The 18420-nt window shown below is 52.7% G+C and overlaps 4 protein-coding genes across 4 annotated transcripts; 2 read left to right on the forward strand and 2 right to left on the reverse strand.

Annotated features, from left to right (window-relative positions):
- Positions 1-295: 295 nt before the first annotated feature.
- Positions 296-2951, reverse strand: EMWEY_00025120 (cysteine desulfurase, putative; the record flags this gene model as incomplete). The annotated part of the gene is made up of 8 exons (XM_013481018.1): positions 296-381; positions 604-727; positions 873-1003; positions 1236-1506; positions 1818-1930; positions 2249-2363; positions 2578-2640; positions 2880-2951. The coding sequence occupies 8 exons, from the start codon at positions 2949-2951 to the stop codon at positions 296-298; spliced, it is 975 nt and encodes a 324-aa protein (XP_013336472.1).
- A 3693-nt stretch (positions 2952-6644) lies between these two features.
- On the forward strand, positions 6645-10236 carry EMWEY_00025130 (hypothetical protein, conserved; the record flags this gene model as incomplete). Its single annotated transcript, XM_013481019.1, has 2 exons — positions 6645-7139; positions 7372-10236. 2 exons carry the CDS (start codon positions 6645-6647, stop codon positions 10234-10236), a joined length of 3360 nt encoding a protein of 1119 aa, XP_013336473.1.
- Positions 10237-12540: 2304 nt separating this feature from the next.
- Positions 12541-13764, forward strand: EMWEY_00025140 (hypothetical protein; the record flags this gene model as incomplete). The annotated part of the gene is made up of 2 exons (XM_013481020.1): positions 12541-12909; positions 13069-13764. 2 exons carry the CDS (start codon positions 12541-12543, stop codon positions 13762-13764), a joined length of 1065 nt encoding a protein of 354 aa, XP_013336474.1.
- A 1707-nt stretch (positions 13765-15471) lies between these two features.
- EMWEY_00025150 (hypothetical protein, conserved) lies at positions 15472-17959 on the reverse strand (the record flags this gene model as incomplete). Its single annotated transcript, XM_013481021.1, has 2 exons — positions 15472-17523; positions 17723-17959. 2 exons carry the CDS (start codon positions 17957-17959, stop codon positions 15472-15474), a joined length of 2289 nt encoding a protein of 762 aa, XP_013336475.1.
- Positions 17960-18420: the final 461 nt, after the last annotated feature.

Consider the following 18420-nt stretch of genomic DNA (forward strand, 5'->3'; position numbering starts at 1 on the left):
CAGGCAGTAGAGGTGGCCAGACGTTTAAGAAGGCCCAGGTAGGAGACACCACCAGAGGAGACAACACGGTGGCAATGTCTCCTTAGAGACATACAAAAGGGACAGAGGGAATGAGTAGGAAAGAGGGAGAGGAGAACGTAGATGGAGTGACAGAAACAGAGAAGGAGACAGAGGAAGCAAGAGACAGATACAACGGTAAAGAACGAAAAGGGGACAGAGGCAGCAAAGAGGAGGGAGACAGACAGGTGTATACAACTTATAAAGGAGACAGCAGAATAGCAGTGTCTCCAACCTGTTAAAGATGCAGCAATTTATGATTAATTAAATATGTTGCCATCTTCTCTGCTGCCTTTACTGCATCGGAGACAGAAGTGTCCCTCCCTGCAGAGAGAGACAGAGAGGCAGGGGACAGAAGAAGGAGACACTTGATATAGTAGAATAGAGGAGACACTCGACATCGAGGGGGACACTCGAGACAGAAGGAGGAGACACCGTCATGTGGCTTTGCAAGGGCCCATTGCCCTTTACCCCAAACAAGGAAGAAGAGAAAAGGAGACAGTAGTTTATAATAAAAGGAAGAAAAGGGGACACTTCGTTGCTTACCTACACTTATACGAAGAGAACCAAGGGCCCAATCGCTGCTATGGCCCATCGCTAAGAGAGTGCCAGAGACAGTCTTCCCTTGATGGCAACTTACACCAGCAGATACAAACACCCTTTCTTCTTCCTGCATGCATGCACAGATGCATGGGCACATACATTCACAGATGAATGCGCACATGCATGCAAAGACGCATGCACAGATGCATGCATGCATGTATGCATGCAAGCATGCATGCATCAATGTTAAGAGCAGAGGGGAGGGTTCTTACTGCGAGGCCTTTAGCTATATCAAAGCCGTATGCACCGCGGACAGAGAGATGAATTGTCCCTGGCAGCCATTGCTGCTGCACAGAGGGATCGGCTGCTCCAAGGGGACCATTTAATCGCAGAGCAGACCCAACTGCAACAAGCACAGAGTGCACGCATGCAACAAATTCTTGCATGCAACAAATGCTTGCATGCATATATGCATGCTTGCAAGCACCAACAGGAACAGCAACAGCAACAGCTCCAGCCCCACCAAGCCTTCCGGTCAGAACAGGAAGTGATGCACAACTACAGCAAGTGCGTCCGCTGCAGCAGCAGCTGTTGCTGCTTGTGCAGCAGAGGAGAGGCTAGCGAAGGGGACTCACGTTTCTGTCTCTGGACAGATGTCTTCGCCTCTAAAGAAGCCCACAAACGATCAACAAAAACCTTAGCAACAAACGCCAGCTTGCTGGGGTGGGGGGGATCATCTTGCACGCACTTGCCGTTTGTTGCTGCTACGCTGGTAGAAGCAGCAGCAGCAGCAGCAGCAGCAGAGATCGCCTCTGGGGACAGAGGCCACTTTGCTGCCTCCCAACTCTGCTTGATTAGCTTACAGGCCGTCCCTAAAGCCATGGCAAATGCCACGTTCTCCGTACCCTGCAGCAGAAGCAAGAAAGGGTACAGCAGACGGGAGACAGGAGACAGGTAGGAGAGAGGAGACAGAAGACCAGAGAAAAGTACGGTGGAGGGGAAGGAAGAGACAGGAAACAACAGATAAAACACGAGACACAGGAGACAGGATACGGCAAATAAGGGCAGCCGGCAAGGCAAGGCAAAGGAGAGAGAAGAAGGGTTAGGGCGACACTATTAGGAGAAAAGAGGAGACACAGTTAAGAGACAGAAAAAAGATATAATATGCCCTGTAAGGGGGCCATTATTTGGGTTTGGGGTTTAGGGTTTGTGCGTACACCTCTGAGTCCCCTCTCTTGTCCCCCCCCTAGTATAAGAGGAGACAGTTGTAGACCCTTGCGGATATAAAGGGCCCCTATCCCCTTAGGTGCATATACCTTATGTCCGGCAACTGCAGCAGCAAAGCGCAGCAGCAAAGACACGACAGTAGCAGATAAGAAATAAGGAGACACCAAAAGGAGACAGGAGACACCGCAACAGCAGCAGAAAAGGAGACAGAATAGAACTGCAGGAGGGACCAAGGCACCAGAGAGTATTCCTCGTGTATTTGGCAGCAAAGACACGAGGGCCAGGAGACAAGGCCACCACACCAAGAAGACAGAGAGACACACAAACGATACAGCAAGTGAGGAGAGACAGAGAGAGGGAGGGAGAGGGACAGAGAAAAAGACAAAAGGGGACAGAGACACAGAGAGAGGAGACAGCTTACTCGTAAGTAAGTCAATGTCCAAGTCCATGGGGTGTACAGGCACCTTCCCTAATGCTTGCGAGGCATCACAATGAATAAAGGCAGAAGGACAAACCCTCCGAACTGCAGCAACTACCTGTTATAGCATAAACACACAAACCCTAAACCCTAAACCCTAGATTTTCAATCGCCCCTTGGCCCTAAACACTAAACAACGTGGGCACAAAAGGTTGAATACAGAAGCTAACAGAGACTAAATAAATAGAGCTAATCAGGTTCCCCGTCAACTGAATTTAGGGTTTAGGGTTTAGGGCTTGGGGTTTAGGGTTTATCTAAGGCCTCTCTCGCACCTTGTCTATTGGCTGCACTGCGCCGATTTCTCCATTAGCGAAGGGAATGCTGACTAACGCTGTCTGCATATACACCACATTAGCAGCAAAAAAGAAGATAAATATAGTAAGAAGAAAACAAAAAGAAAATAACTGCAGCAACAAACTAAAGTACACACACTCTTGCTGGACCAAGTGCTACGACTATAACTGCAACACGTGCAGCAGCGACTGCAGCAGCAGAGACAGCAACTGCATGGACTGCAGCAGGTGGAGGGAGCAGTGGGGGCGGCAGCAGCAGCAGCAGCAAGGTTACTCCTCACGTCCGGGGTAAGAAGTGCTTCAAAGGCTTGGAGATCGAGGAGACCATCAGAGGACACAGGAGACAGTTGCATATTAAAACCCTCTTCGTCCTGCAGCAGCAAAACAATCAACAGAGACAGAGACGAACTGCAGCAGGTGCAGCAGCTGCAGCAGCAGAAGCAACAGCAACCTGAGGGTTTGTGGATTGTCGCGACCCCCGTCCCCTGCGACAAAAGCTTACGCCCCTGTGCAGTACATGCGGTCTTAGGGTTTAGGATTTAGGGTTCTAGGGTTTAGGGTTTACACGGAGGAACTCAAAGACACGCAGCACGGCTGGGTGTTCAAGGCCGCAGGTTATGATGGGGCCCCTTGAGGGGCCCCCATTGCTGCTTGACTTTGCAGCAGATCGGAGGGCCCAGTTAATACTCTCTGTTAAAGAAGAAGAGAACGCATGCAGCAAGCAGCTGCTGCATGCAGCCCCACTACGGAAAGCCCCTGCGTCAAACCTCTTTGCTTATTGGCGTGCATGCAGCAGCATCAATCGCCGCTGCAAACGGAGCCCGTGCAGCAGCAGCATATGCATCGGCAGCATATGCACCAGCAGCATATATGTAGCAGCACTGCATACAGCAGCAGCGTGTGCAGTAGCAGCATATTCAGCAGCACCGCATACAGCAGCAGCGTATGCAGCAGCAGCAAAGGCAGCCGCAGCACAACAGCAGATACAGCAGCAACGCATGCAGGCGCACCCGTGGCTCCACTAGTAAAAGTAATACATTCTGGGGGTACAGAGAGTGCAGCAGCAACAGCCTCTCGTGCCTTAGATACTTCTGCTGCTGCAGCGCAGCCGAGAGGATGTTTGCTGGAGGGGTTTCCAAACTGGCCTGCATGCATGCATGCATGCATCAGTGTATATCTATACATGCATGCATGCATGCATATAAAGCCCCAAAATGATCCTGTGGCTGAGCTAGAAACCACCTCTACAAGCTGCTTTGTAGGCCTAGAGTCCCTCCACGATTGCCAAAGGAGACACTCAGTAGCAGCAGCAGAAGCAGCACTAGCACCGGGAGCAGCAGGACCATCTAAAACAGAGCAGACACTACCAAACCACCCTAGATACACAGAGGATCTTTCAGAGCACAGAATACGATAAACAGCAGCAAGAGGCCCCCTACACCTTTCCCTCTAGGGCCCCTTGGGGCCCCCCACTAGGGAGGGCCCCTTGCGGGGACCACGATGGGACACCCGATGAGCCGCTCCCAGGGAGGGCCACCGTTCGGTAACCACGTTGAAAAGGGCCCCAAGTGACGCTCTATGGTGTCCCCTCCAGAGGGGTCCGCCTTACGGCGACCACTTTCGGGAGGGCCCGTGGGGCCCCTTAGGGCCCCAACCAGGAGGGGCCCCCTTTTGGATGACCCATAGGGACCCCACAGGTGTTCTTCGGGGGTTAAATGATAACTAATGAGACGCATGCAATATTTGTTAACAATAGAAGAACTCTTGTATAGGCTTATTGTGTAAACTGTGCAGGAGAGACAGAAGGAGGGAGGGATGCAGGCATGCATACAACACAAGACATAAGGAAATAGCTGCATGCGAGAGCAGCTGCTGCACAAGCAGCAGCAGCTGCTGCTGCTGCAGTGGGGTATTACCCTGTAAGAAAGGAGACAGGGCGAGGAAGACAGCAGGGTGTACAGGAGTGGTCGCGTTGTAGTCTAGATAAAGGAAATCATTATTTTCTTTATCGCCGTTTATGTCAAGTTGTGAAGGGGGCATTGTTACTATTGATACTATAAAGAGAAGGCGAATAAACAGACAGGAAGAAGAGACAAAGGAGACAAGGGGGACAAAGGAGACAATCAGACAATATGAGAAACAAAGACATAAACAGGAAGGATACAGGGAGCGAGGAGGAAAGCAGCAAAGTGCAGCGGCAATGAGGAGAAGGCAACAAATAGAAGAATAAACAGCCTGATCAACTAAATTAAAATAGAGGGATGGGGGAAATAAATAAAACAAACAAGAAAAAGGAACGGGACACACTACAAACTGCTGCTGTTGCTGCTGTTGCTGCTGTTCCTGCTGCCTCGTAGGAGGAGAGCGGCAGCAGCAGCAGCAGCAGCAGCAGCAAATATGGCAGTTGTAGTGGAGTATGTGCGCTTAAAGAGTAGCGTTTCTAAGTATTAAATATAATTAAAACTAATTAAAAACAATTAATTAAAATATTTAAATATATAAACGCCTTGAAGGGGTGGTGGCTCCCCTTATACAGCTACTCCCGCCTCTCTGGCCCCCCTTTAGCTTGCTGCTGTGCTGCAGGGTGTGTAGTAGATCTACGGTGTATGCACAGCTCTGTTTATGATTAACCATAAAGGTGTTTTTTATCTAAAATACAAAAGACAGCAACAACAAGAAGCTAAAGGACCCCTGGCTACACCACCCTGCTGCTGCTGCTGCTGCTGCAGATGGTGGTATTGCTGCTGCTGCCGGCGCCGCTGCTGCGGCTGCCAACAACCCCCCCAGAAGATGGTTGTTTCTTTGTTGTTTTTGTATAAAGAGAATTCCTTTCTTGAATGTAAAGACTATTTAGCAATGATTTAGGGCCCTTGATCAGCGTTTCAAAGGGAAGAAGTCACAGAAGGCAGCAGCAGCTGCTGCTCCAGCAGCAGCAGCAGCAACAGCAGTAGCAGCAGCAGCTGTTTCTGGTTATGTGGCGACAGTGGAGGTCTTGGCGAGGTGGCGCTCCCAGCTAAAGTTTTTGACTCTTTTAAGACCTGCTGCAGCGATTTTCACGGTGTTTTTAAGTTGTCTCTGCAGCAGCAGCCGCAACAGCAGCAGCTGCAGCAGCAGCAGCAGAAAGTTCCTCACTCTGTGCTGTCTCCTGCCCAGCCCAGCGCCGCGCATCTCGCCAAACACAGGGCCTCGCGCTAGCAGCAATTAATCTCTCTCCTCTTCTTTCCTTCTTTTCTTCTTTTAATGCCTCTTAACAGAAGAGGGTAATATTATTAGAACAACCCCCCAAATACAGGGGAACAAAACACACACACAGCAGCAGCAACAGCAGCACCAGCAACAGCAGCAGCAGCACCAGCAGCAGCGGTGCTCTCCTGGGCCAAACCACCGCAAAGAGGGCAGACAGCTGCAGCGTCCTCTTCTTCTCTGTCCTTCCCTACGGTAGATTCTTTCTTTTATTGATTTATCTCTTTTGCTGCCTTCAACTAGCAGCAGCAGCAGCAGCAGCGCCAGCCGCAGCAGCCATCTCCGGAGCTGCGCCCCGGACCTCCCTCTCTCTTTAGCGAGTCACTGAAGCAAGCTGCTGCAGCTGCTGCTGCAGCTGCTGTTGCTTCGTCTGCTGCTTCTTTTATCTTGCTGTTGCAGTGTTGAGTTGCAGCATAACGTCAAAGAGCTGGAGGTCAGACACGGGGGGACCCTGCTGCACACACGAGCAGCAGCAGGAGCAGCAGCAGCAGCAGGAGCTGCAGCAGCAACTGCTGCTGCAGCTCCTGCTGCTGCTGCTGCTCCTGTTTGTGTGTTTCACATTGCTTGGGCGTCTGCCTGCCTGTACACCTGGGGAGCTGCCGCTGCTGCCACTGCTGTTGCTGGTGCTGCTGCTGCACTTGCTGCTTCTGCTGCATGTGGAGACTCTGCGTCCCCTCTGCTCCTCACCCAGGTGTCTCTCCTCAGGTGTCTCCTTTTCTGTCTGTCTCCTTGTTGCTCGTTAGCAGTCGCTCCTCCCACCCCTCCGCCCGGGGTTGGTGTGGGGCGCGGGAGGCCTCTTGGAGATGACGCAGTCTCCACAAGACAGCCCCCCTCAGGGAGAGCAGCAGCAGCAGCAGTCACACCAGCAGCAACAGCAGCAGCAACAGCAGCAGCAACAGCAGCAGCAGCAAGGGCAAGTTTGCCCCACAGAAAAAGAAGAACAGGAGAGCTGCTCTTGTGGTGTAACCACTTCAGCAGACAGCCCTGGGGAGCCTGCATCAGCAGAACTACACGGGGGCCCCCTTGAGGCCACTCCTGCTGCTGCAGCAGCTGCTTCACCTACAGCAGCTTCTACTTCCCCTGTATCATCTGCTTCACCGATGGCCGCTTCCGATGGTGGTTGGGCTGCGGCTCTGAGTGTGGCGATCCCTCGGGACATGGATGCTGATGGGGGCCCCGAGCAGCAACAGCAGCAGCAACAGCAAGGGAGACAAGGGGATAGGCCCCTTGCATCTACTGTAGAGGATTCTTTGTCTCCACAGTCTCAGGCTTCCTCTCTAGAGTCTGCATGCAGAGAGGTAGGCGTTACAGGCATACAGGCATTCCTAACTGGCGCCATGAATGCTTGCATGCATGCATACATACATACATTCATGCATGCGTGCGTCCATTCATGGCGCCAGTTAGGGTGCAGCATCCATGCAGCAGCAGCAAGAGTCTCTTCGCTTGGGGCTGTCATGCTATTTAACTGCAGCACTTCTTCTGGTGGTGCATCTTAAGGTGATGACATTTCTTGTGCGTGTGCTGCAGACGGAACAAAAGTGCAAGTCCATGGAGGGAGCAGCAGCAGCAACAACAGCAACTGCTGCTGCAGCAGCAGAAGCTGATTCACCAGCTGGTACTGCGAAATCTGCTGCTGCAGCAGACGGCGGAAGCCCTGTTGCAGCAGAGCAGGAAGCTGGAAAGGAGCAAGTGAACGAGGAGACAGTACAGGAGGAGACAGTTCGAAGGGAAGACGAGGAGGGGGGCAGCTGTCTTGCTTCTATGGATGGAGTGTCTCCGAAGCAGCAGCCACATAGGAAGGGTCGCAGAGGAGGCAGAAGGATAGGAGGTACTCCAAGGGGAGGCAAGCGGCGCAACAGTAGCAGCAACTGCAGCAGCAGCAGCAGTATTAGTAGCAGCAGCAGCAGCAGTAGTAGTAGTAGTAGCAATAGCAGCCAGAATGGGAACAGCATTTATATGGAAGACGATGGCGCGACTGCTGCAGTAGCTGCGTCGGTGAAAGATGAGGCTACCAGCAGCAACGACAGCAGCAGCAGCTCTAGAGGTGCCTTAGATGGCTCAGAAGCAACTGCAGCAGCAGGACCAACAGCAGCAAACGGCGGGAGGGTCAGAAGCAGGCGGCCATCCGACCAGACATCTGCAGGTGCGTTGAGTACGGAGGAGGGAGACGATTCTGCAGCAGCAGGCTCCGCAGCAGGAGCACCAACAACAGCAGAAGGAGCAGAAGAAGCATGCACAGGAGAAGCAGCAACAGCTGCTGCTGAAGGCCCGAAGCCAAGAGACAGGAGGAGAATTAAAAGGCCTGCGCGGTATGAAGAGTACATAGCGGACACACAACAAGCAGCAAAGCTAGAGGATAGTTATCGGTCTCCCCTGCATATGGGCTCAAGGCAGCAGCAGCAGAGGAAGCCCCGCAAACTATCAGCAGCAGCAGCAGCAAGGGCAGCAGCAGGAGACGCGGGTCCCAGGGGGTTCAAGAGGAAAGAGAGGCCAGTAGAGCAGTTTCCTTCCCACGCAGATGGGGACGCCGCAGCGGGAGGGTCAGCAGCACCAGGATCACGAGCAGCAGGAGCAGGACCAGGTGCTGCTGCTGCTGTGGCCGGTTGCCAGCCGTCCCCCAACGGAGGTACTGTTAGCACGCGTAAGAGACGTCTTATACCATGGCTTGACTTAAATGCTTTAGAGACAGCAGCAGCAGCAGCAACCCCACGGGCACCTCCCAGCATCGACCGTGCAGTTGCAACAGGTTTGGCTGCCGCTGCTGCTGCCGCTGCTTCACTAGCACTGCCCCTCGCACAGCAGCCACCAGCAGCAACAGGAGGAGCAGCGGAAGCAGCAACAGCTGCAGAAGAACCTGCGGGGTCACGAGGACCCAGCGAATCCTTCCCTCCTGACGACGGGGTGCAGGCCCTCTTCAACAGAGCCATGGGCGTGCTCAGAGGCAACACTGATGAAGAAGACCAGCAACAGCAACCGCAACTGCAGCAGCAGCAGCAACAGCAGGGGGACCAGGAACGAGCGGGGCCAGCGCCCCGTTCTGGGCGACAGGCTTCGGACGAAATCCTCGTTAAGACGGAGACAGACGGAGATACAGAAGGGACCTCTAGGCCTGCACAAACTGCAACGCCCCAGAGAGAGACAGGGGCATCAGCAGCCGCTGCCGAAGCATCATCGCAGCGGCAGCACGAGCAAGAAGACGAGCAAGAGCAGCAGCAGCAGCAGCATCAGCAGCAAGGGTCACAGCAGCAGCAGCAAGTGGGGCAACAGCACAGCACTTTGACTGCTGATTTCCAGGAGATGGCGTCGCGAGCGGCGCGGGAAGCCACACCACAGGGGGCGTCGGGAGGGCCTCCTGCTGCTGCTACCCCTGCTGCTGCTGCTGCTGCTTCTACTGCTGCCGATTTTCAAGTGCAGCCTGAGTCCGTGAGGCGGTTTCTGCTGCAGCATGGCCGCAAACCGCCATTGCCCTCGTTAAGGGCCCCACCGCAGAGAGCCGATCAGCAGCTGCAGATGATACAAGAGCAGTTGCTGGAGCAGCACAGGCAGCAGTGTGCCAAAGACAAGCAAAAGGGACAGGGGCGTCCTCGTGTGCAGCAGCAGCGGCAGCTTAACGGCGCAGACGGGATCACGGAAGAAAACCTGCAGCAGAAGCTACACTACGCAAGGGAGCAGCTGCAGAAGCGGCAGCAGCAGGAGCTTGACCAACTCGAGGAGGACCTTAAACGGCACCTTCTTCTGCTTGCGAGGGTGAAAGAGGAGCAGCAGCAAGCTGCAGAGAGTAGCTGCAGCAGCAGCAGCGGCAGTAGCAGTGGAAGTAGCAGCGGCAACGGTAACCGTGATGCATTCGGAGTCAGCGTGCAGTCTCAACGCCGCCCCAGTGAAGCGGAACTGCAGCGGCAGCAACTACAGCAGGAGCAACAACAAATGCGCCTTCAGCAGCAACAAGACGTCCTTTTTGAGCAGCTGCAGCAGCTCGCGCTGTTGGGGGGACTGGAGGCCTTCCTTGGAGCCGAGAGCAGCAGCAACAGCACCAACAACAGCACCAACAACAGCACCAGCAACAGCACCAGCAACAGTACCAGTAACAGTTCCAGCAACAGCACCAGCAACAGTACCAGTAACAGTTCCAGCAACAGCAATGGTGGCAATGGCAGCAGCAGCAGCAGCAGCAATAGCAGTAGTAGTAGCAGCAGCAGCAGCAGAGTCCCTGATGACGTCGTCAGCCGAGCCCCAGAAGCAGAACAGCCTGCAGTACGGGAGCGGCATCCTCATGCTGCAAGGCGTCGACCAGGAGATGGGCCTGCGGGGGAGAGAGCTGAGAGGAGAGAAGTGTCTCCTTCAAGGCAGCAAAGTGCGCAGGGTGTCTCCTTGGCTCCAAGGGAGAGGAGATGAATTCCACAGGAATTATTTGCTGTCTGCCGCGGTGTAAGGTGTACATACACCGGGGAGAAGACAGCCATTAGGTGTCTCTTTACTCTTTCTTGAGACGCCTTTTCTTCGCAAAAAGGTGTTTTCTTGACACGCGGGATAGCTCTGCAGCCTCAGCGCAGCAGCAGTGCTGCTGTTGCTGTTGCTGCTGCTCCTATGGCTGCGGCATCTGCAGCCGCTTTAGGGATATCTTATGCTCCGCGCTGTAGCTGGTTCTTAGCAGCCAGCAAATTGGTGGGTCTGCATGCGTTTGCTTCAGTTGTAACTGAGGCGCAGACCAGCAGCAGCAGCAAGCCGCTGGCAGGGACCTGCAGGAGCCAGAGCCGGCAGCGGCTAAACGGTGTAGCAACGCCCGCAGCCTGCTACTGTTTGGCAGCTCCTACATTGTTGTTAGATGCATGCGTGTATCAATATGTGCTGCATAGGACTGTTTGTGTGTGCATGCAATGCAGATATCTTGTATGCAAGCATGCATGCATGCAGGCATGCAAACCAGTGAATATGCTTATCAGACTTGAACCGTCGTCCGATTCCGAAGGCCTGCTTCCCTTATTCTAGAAAGCCGTGATGAAGAGTAGACGAACGTATTCAGGTGCATGCACCGACGTCCAGACAGACGGAGCCCTACTCGTATCTCGTTAGTGCGCGGCACCAAACGTAGAGATACAAGAGTATATAGAACGTCCCTAGCTTACTTCAGAGAATAGATCTTGAGTAAGACGAATAAATACTTTTTGTTCTTTTAATCTGTATTCCTATCCAGGGAAATTCTAGTTTGTCGCAAAAATTGGAAATGAACATTTCTATTCCAATTGCAGTATATGTGTCAGTGAATTCACTCATAAAAAAATAAAACATCATCTTCAGCTTTCCCTCTTGCCATTTTATATGTTAGAAAAGTACCAGCTCCTGGATACACGGCCGACCCTTCGGATATTATATAAGGGACTATGAAAACATTTGTGAATAAGTAATGCCCGTTAATTACATGTCAACAAGTGACTAAATAATGATGCTTCTTATGATCTAATCAACATTTACTCTCTAACAAACACTTGTTCAGCTAATGCTGCTCCTCTAACAAACACTTGTTTAGCAAATACTGCTCCTGAAGCTGTAGCAACTATCGCAATAATATCACTTGCTTGGGTTTTCCGAGGGATGCTCTCCCTTAACACCTAGGAGTAGTAGTTTAGCGTTTGTTAGCACAACTAACGAGCTTAAGAATGAATCAAGATCGAGCGATGGGATATCCCATCACCCGGGCCTGAGTAGCCGGCGTCAAGCGGTGTAGTTGCTTCTTGACACAGGTGTGGAGACACCCGTAGTACACAGGAGAGTGGCCCCACAGTGTTAGTTTGGGGAGAGTGAGCGTCTTGGTGCGGCCAAGGGAACATCACCACGGTAGCGCAGTAAACACACTAAACAGTAGCACCCCTTCCTGAACAGCTGAATCGGCAACAACGCCCAATCAAACCGCTTGAGTCTACCTTTTCATGCTAAAACCATAAATATAAAAAATATTAGGCAGAGATAAGGCCTGCAGCATCGCCGCTGAGGAGCAATGCCCACTGGTCAGGCTAGGTGGTAGCACGAGAAGTGGTATCGTTGCACAAGAGTTCCATAACGACACAGGGACGGCACAGGGAGAAATATCCCATAGACCCAAAAGGATTACATAAAGATGCCGTTTTATTGTTTCACAAGTTTAGCCAACGAATGATTACTGTCCGACGGGATCATGCCAATGGAGATTTTCTGTGAGTGACCTCGAAGGGGGGCTCGCAGAAGAGGAGGTGTATATTTGTCTGTACCTGTTGTATTTAATATTTGTTACTTATTTTGGTGCTCTGCTCAAGATAAGACCTAGAATAAGAGCAGACAAAAGGGCGCCTGAGCTAGCTTTCGGCCTCTGACCGCAGGCCATCGCCTCAATGGCTGTCACCTGGACCTATGAGGGACAAGAGCAGAGCGGGTGTCTCGTTTCTGTTTGTGAGGTTTACCTTCACTATCTATTTTGATGTGTTCAAGGCAACTAATGAAATTGTTTACAATTGATTTTGAATCCTCTGAAGACTTTTCTTTTTAAACCCACTTGTGTTTGCTCTCTCTCTCTCTCTCAGCCAATCGATTCGCAACGCCAACAGGGCAGAGTGATCTCTAACCAGTTCTTCTTGCGGTCGCCTGACTCCAAGGAAATACTTTTGGGTTTGCCTGAGTGATTTCAAAGTCTTTTTACAGAAGCCTTTGTTTGAACTCCACATCACGATGGCTCCTTCTCTCTCCAACATTGTTCTTGACGGTGACCGCAGCCCACGGCAAGAAGGTCCGCTTATGGATAATGAAGAGACGCTTTACCTCTTCTACCCATCTTCTGAATGCCCCAGTCCTTGTGTAACTCTCGGAGACGGCAACGATAGGACATTCTTCTTTCTGTCGGCCAAAGCACTGGGAGACGCCCTCAACATTCCCATACCCCCGGGCATCACTTGCAATCAACCACAAGAGGACATAAATGGGCGAATTTCTTTTATTCAGCCTAACAGCAGCCCCAATGTCGACGACGCTTTCGCCAACGAAGCTGACATTGCGGCTCTAATCCACGGTGTTGACAATGCTTCTTCGGGCTGTTGCCCTGTAAGCCTCCTTCGAGTCATGTCCACGAAATATCTTAGACTGCACGACTTTTGGCCTGCCTCCTAGCAAATTCTATCTTGTATTTAACGTGAGTGGAGGTATACCTGTAGCTGTAGTCTTATATACTATTCCTTTCATGGATGTGCATCTGTGTCGCAGAGCGAACCCGGCCCCAGGAGCTTGGCCCGAATGGCTGCCGCCGTCGTTGCAGCAGCTACAAGGCAACAAGACAGTGAACAGCAGCAGGACCAGGCGGTGCTGTCTACCTCCTTGCTTTCAGCGTTTACTGCACTTTCTCCACTGGAGGCATCAAGAGCAACATCAATATCGGCCTCGGCCCCCCGGAGGGCAGGATCATCAAGAAGACCGCCAGCCGTGCAACCAGCGTCGGAGCGCTCCAAGCGGATATCCCCAGATCTACCAAGCGAGTGCATAGCAGCTCCAAAGCGGCTGTGTTCTTTTCCCGCGGTGGACCAGAGGCCTATGGGTGTCGGGCGTCAAGGTCCCCGTCTCGTCGTTGCAAATGTTCCCCTGCTGCCGGGTCCCCCTCCTTCCTCCAAGCCTACGCTCCCCGCGAGGGCCACTGACAAGCGCCAAATCAAGCCTACTGCACGATATGAAGCATGGGCGACTGAAATGCGAGAGGCCTCCAGGGGTGGTCAAAGAGGAACCACTCCTGCAGCTGCCAGACAGCAGCCAGCGAGGCCTGCTTCTTCAAGATCCGCATGCAACAATAGAAATAGCAGATCTGAGAACCGTGAACCACGTGCGCAGCAGCAGCGAAGGAGGAATTACAACAGACGAAGCACGGCGACGATCCGTAACAACGGGATGGCAGCTGCTGCTGTCGCCTGAGCGGATGGCGAGCATCAGTGGCTTCCCTAAGACAGCACATGTGAATTTGTAAAGTGTACACCAGTTAATCCTTTGCAGCAGAGTTGTGTGACACCAAACCTTTTTAACGTCGAGACTGAGGCCCCAGATAACGGCCTCCTTCTACCTGTGTGCATTTAGCCACACAGTCCGCTGTTCTTCCTCTTCTCCCTGATACGGAGAAGCGGACATCCAGCGGACTCTGAACTGTAGCCCCATCAATGCCAGCTCCACTATACCGCACGCATAAGGATGCTGGAGGGCAGTATATGCGTGCCCGCAGTAGCGAACGCAGCCCTCGTGTACCGCTAAATACAACAGTGGCTACATGGGCCCATTTATCCTCAAACGAATTTTCTTTTACGGGATAATGCTGCCGTTAGATTTACAAGCATTAATGCATGCATTTTGGGGCTTCAGAAGCCGGCAATGTGCAACAGTGCATGCCTCAAAAATCTAGACATAGTACGCAGTTCGGTTGAAACTTGTTCAAAACAACCGACTGTTGTGCCGTGGCATCGTTCATTGTAAAACAGTAGGTGGTACTGTTTCAAGTATAATGAGGGAGAAAGACAACCAAAGACGCTGCTGTCTCTGCCCTTAAAATGCATAAAGGAGCAAATGTGTAGTGCATTGATGGCGCCAGAGACAGCCCAGTTCAAGCTTGAACCCTGGCAATGAATTGGAGATGACAAGGGTGTCTCTGCACATCCAATAACCCACGGTGAAGTCAACGCCTGTGACCAAGTCAGGCAGTCTATGACTTCCGGCGACTGGAGAGCAGAGTTCTTCTAAACACCTCCCTCCTCCTTTCTAACTTGGAATCGACTCCTGAAAGAATGCAACAGGACACAAAAATCCCCTCCTCTCCAAGCTGCTACAAATCACTCACCAGCCGACTGAACACTTTGAAAAATGACGAGGGAGGGGGAAAATGTGCACAGTCGATTTTGGGGTTTGTACTTCAGCGAGACTGCCCTTTTTTGTCAACTTTGTTGCGTCCTCCTGTATTCTTCTACATATGGCATTGCCCCATTCTGTAAAGAAGCTTTTATACCCCTACAGTTGCTGTCCCTTCTCGCCGACAGAACTAAATAGAAAAAGCTGCCAGCCACAAGGGGCTCCGGCTCCATCCTCTGCTGCTGCTGCAACATATCAGCGGGACCACCTAGGGTGTCGTCGTGCAATCTCGTGCTCCAGCCTGCGTAGTTCTTGCGAGCTCTGGAGAAACAAGTTGCATGCGCCTCCTAGCGGAGAGACTCTCTGCCTTTAAAGCAGCGAAGCTGCGTCTGCTTACACATTTTGCGGAGCGTGCGGTGTACAGTCAGGTGCACACAGAGTCGCGCCTTCTAAGGTTCCTAAACCCCAACGCTTAAGGCCTAAACACTAAGCCCTACAGCCCTAAACCCTTGAACGCAAGAAGGCTCTGGAGAGAGGGGTCAACTACTGCTTTGAGAGCAAGAGCGCTCCCCTTTGCCGCTGTGCTCAAGCAACTGTCTCTGCAGTGGCGCTCGGGAGCTGCGCCATAAAACGGAACACGTTTGAGGTTCATGACCTGCTACCATCTCTTCTCCTGAACAGCAACACGCCGTTGTATGGTAGGCTAGCTCTCGCAATTGCAGCTGGAGCAGCAGAGGCAACTTTGCCATTTGCTGCCTCTCGAAAGCTGCTGTATGGCCCTACAGGGGCTCATGAGGTGCCTGCCGCCGAGCTGTCTCGTTCTGTATCTCCAGTGGAGGCATCTGCTTGGAGGTTTTGCCTGTCCTCCACCAACATGTAGCCTCTAGCGTTCACTGCAGATTCATTGAAGACGTCAGCAGGAGCAGGGAATGTGTCTTTACGGGTCTTATGTGTTTTCTTTCTTGCTGCTGTCTCTGTCGCCTCCTCACCACTGCCCGTTTCGAGACCCGTACTGAGGATGCTACGCACACGGACGAGCATGTGGAGGTGTTCAAGCAGCGTCAGCTGCTGAAAGCGCTCCCCCAGCATATCTTGCTGCACCTGGAGCCTTTTCACTGGCGACAAACAGATGTTGCAGGAGGGGTTTGTCTCCATGCAATCAGGCTGCATGCAGATGCTGCGGGAAGCAGCGCAGGAGCAAAGAGCTGCTACTGCCTGCAATTCCTTCACGACAGACACCTTGTATTGACGTTCACAGTCCACCTGAAGAAAATGCACCTCCGCCAGCTGTTGCATGCGGAGTGCCCTCCCTGCCACTCTTGTACCCTGAGAGGAGGGCCCCTCCTCGTCACCGCTGCTGGGGGGAGCTACAGTCGTCCGTCGTTGGGCCGCATGCTGGTTCAGCTCCTGCTGCTGGTGCTCCTGCTGCTGACCGTGTTGCTGCGCTTGCTGCTGCTGTTGCCGGTGAACTGCCACCTGAGGAAACGCAGCTTTAACCGCCGGCCTTTGAGCTGGTGCTTCAGCGGCCCGAGCGAAGCATTTGCCTGTATCATTCTTCGGCTCTCCCATGGAGCCCGTGGACTTTGGTGCTGCCAGAGCCCCATCTGCATCAGCTTCCGTCGTCAGTTGCTGCAGTGTAGCCGTGAAGAGAGGCAGAAGAGGGATGTCAGCAAGCAACTGGTGCTTGGTCGGCTGCTGCAGGGTTTGCCTCCCCAGGGCAAGCTCAGCTGCCATCGTTGGCTGCCGTGAGATATCCAGGGTTTCACCTCTGATAGCCGACTGCTTTGAAGGCAGCAAAGAGATGCAGTCATGAGTAATTGGGGACTGTGCGACAGCTTCAGCCTCGGAGTTTAGAAACTCCACCGCCTGTCCAAAAAAAGCTTCGAAGCACACATCTAAAAATGCTTCCTTCTCGCTGTCTCTACTTGGCGCCTCTTCTCCAACGAAGGGCGCTGTGACAGCGAAGGAAACGGCTGAAGCAGCAGACACTGTCATACCCGTAGCTGCAGCAGCTGTTGCTCTCTTGGCTGCTGCTGCTGCTGCTGCTGCACGCCGCTGTGTGCGCAGAGCCGACTTCAGGGCAACGACCCCTCCAGACGTCTCATCAATACCTCCATTTGGTGTTCCTGAGCTTTGTCTTTTGCTTGGCGCTTGAGGTGGATCCCCTCGATCTGCATGCACCATTGGGCCCTGCGGCGGTGTCTCTGTGCATGCAAGTCGTGGTGGGGTTTTTGCTGTTCTTTTGCCCCCGCTTGGAACCCCCAACCAGGCAGACACCGTCATCCGTGTATCTGGTTCTTGCTTGCTGGTCACAGATAACCTGATGTTGCATTTGGAGACAGCTGCTTTGCTGTTTTGTTTCTGTCTCCTGCTTTCTCCGGCAACCAGAGAAGCCTGCAGCATATATTCTTCATAACGTCGAGTAGGTCGAATTCGTCGTTTACCACCTAATGCCTTTTCTGCTGTTCCTGTTTCTTCGGAGAGAGGACGAGAGGTACCTGTTCTCTCCTCAGCGTCTCTGTCGTTGTCTGGTAAAGGCTGCGCAGAGATGCTGGGCCATAAGGTGCCTTGTGGGACCGCTAGTGCCCCACATGCGTTGTCTCGAGGATTGCCAACCCTGTTGATGACACCTTGGGTGTCGTTGAAGGAACAAGATTCTGCTGCGTGCTGTATGCATGCGGCTCTGGTGCTACGCCTTCTCTTACCTGCAGCAACGGCACTGTGCCCAGCCCCAGAAGAGATGATCTCCTCGAACGATTTGACGTGGCAGGCGTTCGTTGTAGCTGTGACTGCATTTGCACCTGTGCATGACTCGCCGTTAAGGATTTGCTCAGCTGCTCTCTGAGGCAGGTACACAGTAGTTTGCGCAGGCAGAATAAGGCTATGGAGACAGGAGATAAGCCAAAAGATCGCCAGCAGAATGAGACAGGAAAGCCAATAGATACAACAAAGACAGGCACACTAGGCGAAACATTGTACAGGCATGGACAGGTTCCTACGTGATTGTTTAAGCAAAATATAGTCACAATGAGGAGAATACCTGCAGATAATCTCCTGCTGCTGCATATATTCCTACAGCAGCAGCAGCACTCTCAGCAGGTGGTTCGAGCGCAGCGCCTCCCATACGTTGGTAAGGGCTCGACGACGGCGCCTCTGAAAGTGCTGCATAAGCATGCAGAGTTCCTTTGGGGCTGTTTTCGCAGCCCCCTTCAGGAGCAACAGGGAACGTGGGGCTATTCACAGGGACCTCCAGGGCCACTCCCCTTAGGTTTGCCATCCGTACCCCTATAGAACAATCACAGAAACCTTGCTGCTGCGGTCGGTATGCTGTTAAACAGCAAAGGAAATAGAATAAATCGGCCGCCGGTGATATATTGAGCTCAGACTTCGGTGGATCACACGGGTGCCTTGTCCATGGCCAGTGCACCCGCGTCTGTAGACTCCACGCAAATCCGCCTCCGACCGACGTCTAGGACTCTTCAAATGCAAAGAAGACCGTTCGTGTTGGGTTGGGTTTCTTGGGTGGGCACACTCTACCTGACCACTGGTCTCCCTGAGCCAGCGTAAGTGGACCGCGTAGCTTACCTGCCCACAACAGGAGCGCGTTCGAAGAGAAAATAAACTGTAGAGTCCAAAATATTCAAGCATTTGAACATGTGTAGAAAGGCGAAGAAATGGGAAACTGTCTCTAAAGTGGAGGAGACGAAAGGGAGGGCTCACCAGTAAGGGGCGGCAACG

The sequence above is a fragment of the Eimeria maxima genome, genomic scaffold (assembly GCF_000499605.1).
Source record: "Eimeria maxima Weybridge genomic scaffold, Emw_scaff264, whole genome shotgun sequence".
Lineage (NCBI taxonomy): Eukaryota > Apicomplexa > Conoidasida > Eucoccidiorida > Eimeriidae > Eimeria > Eimeria maxima.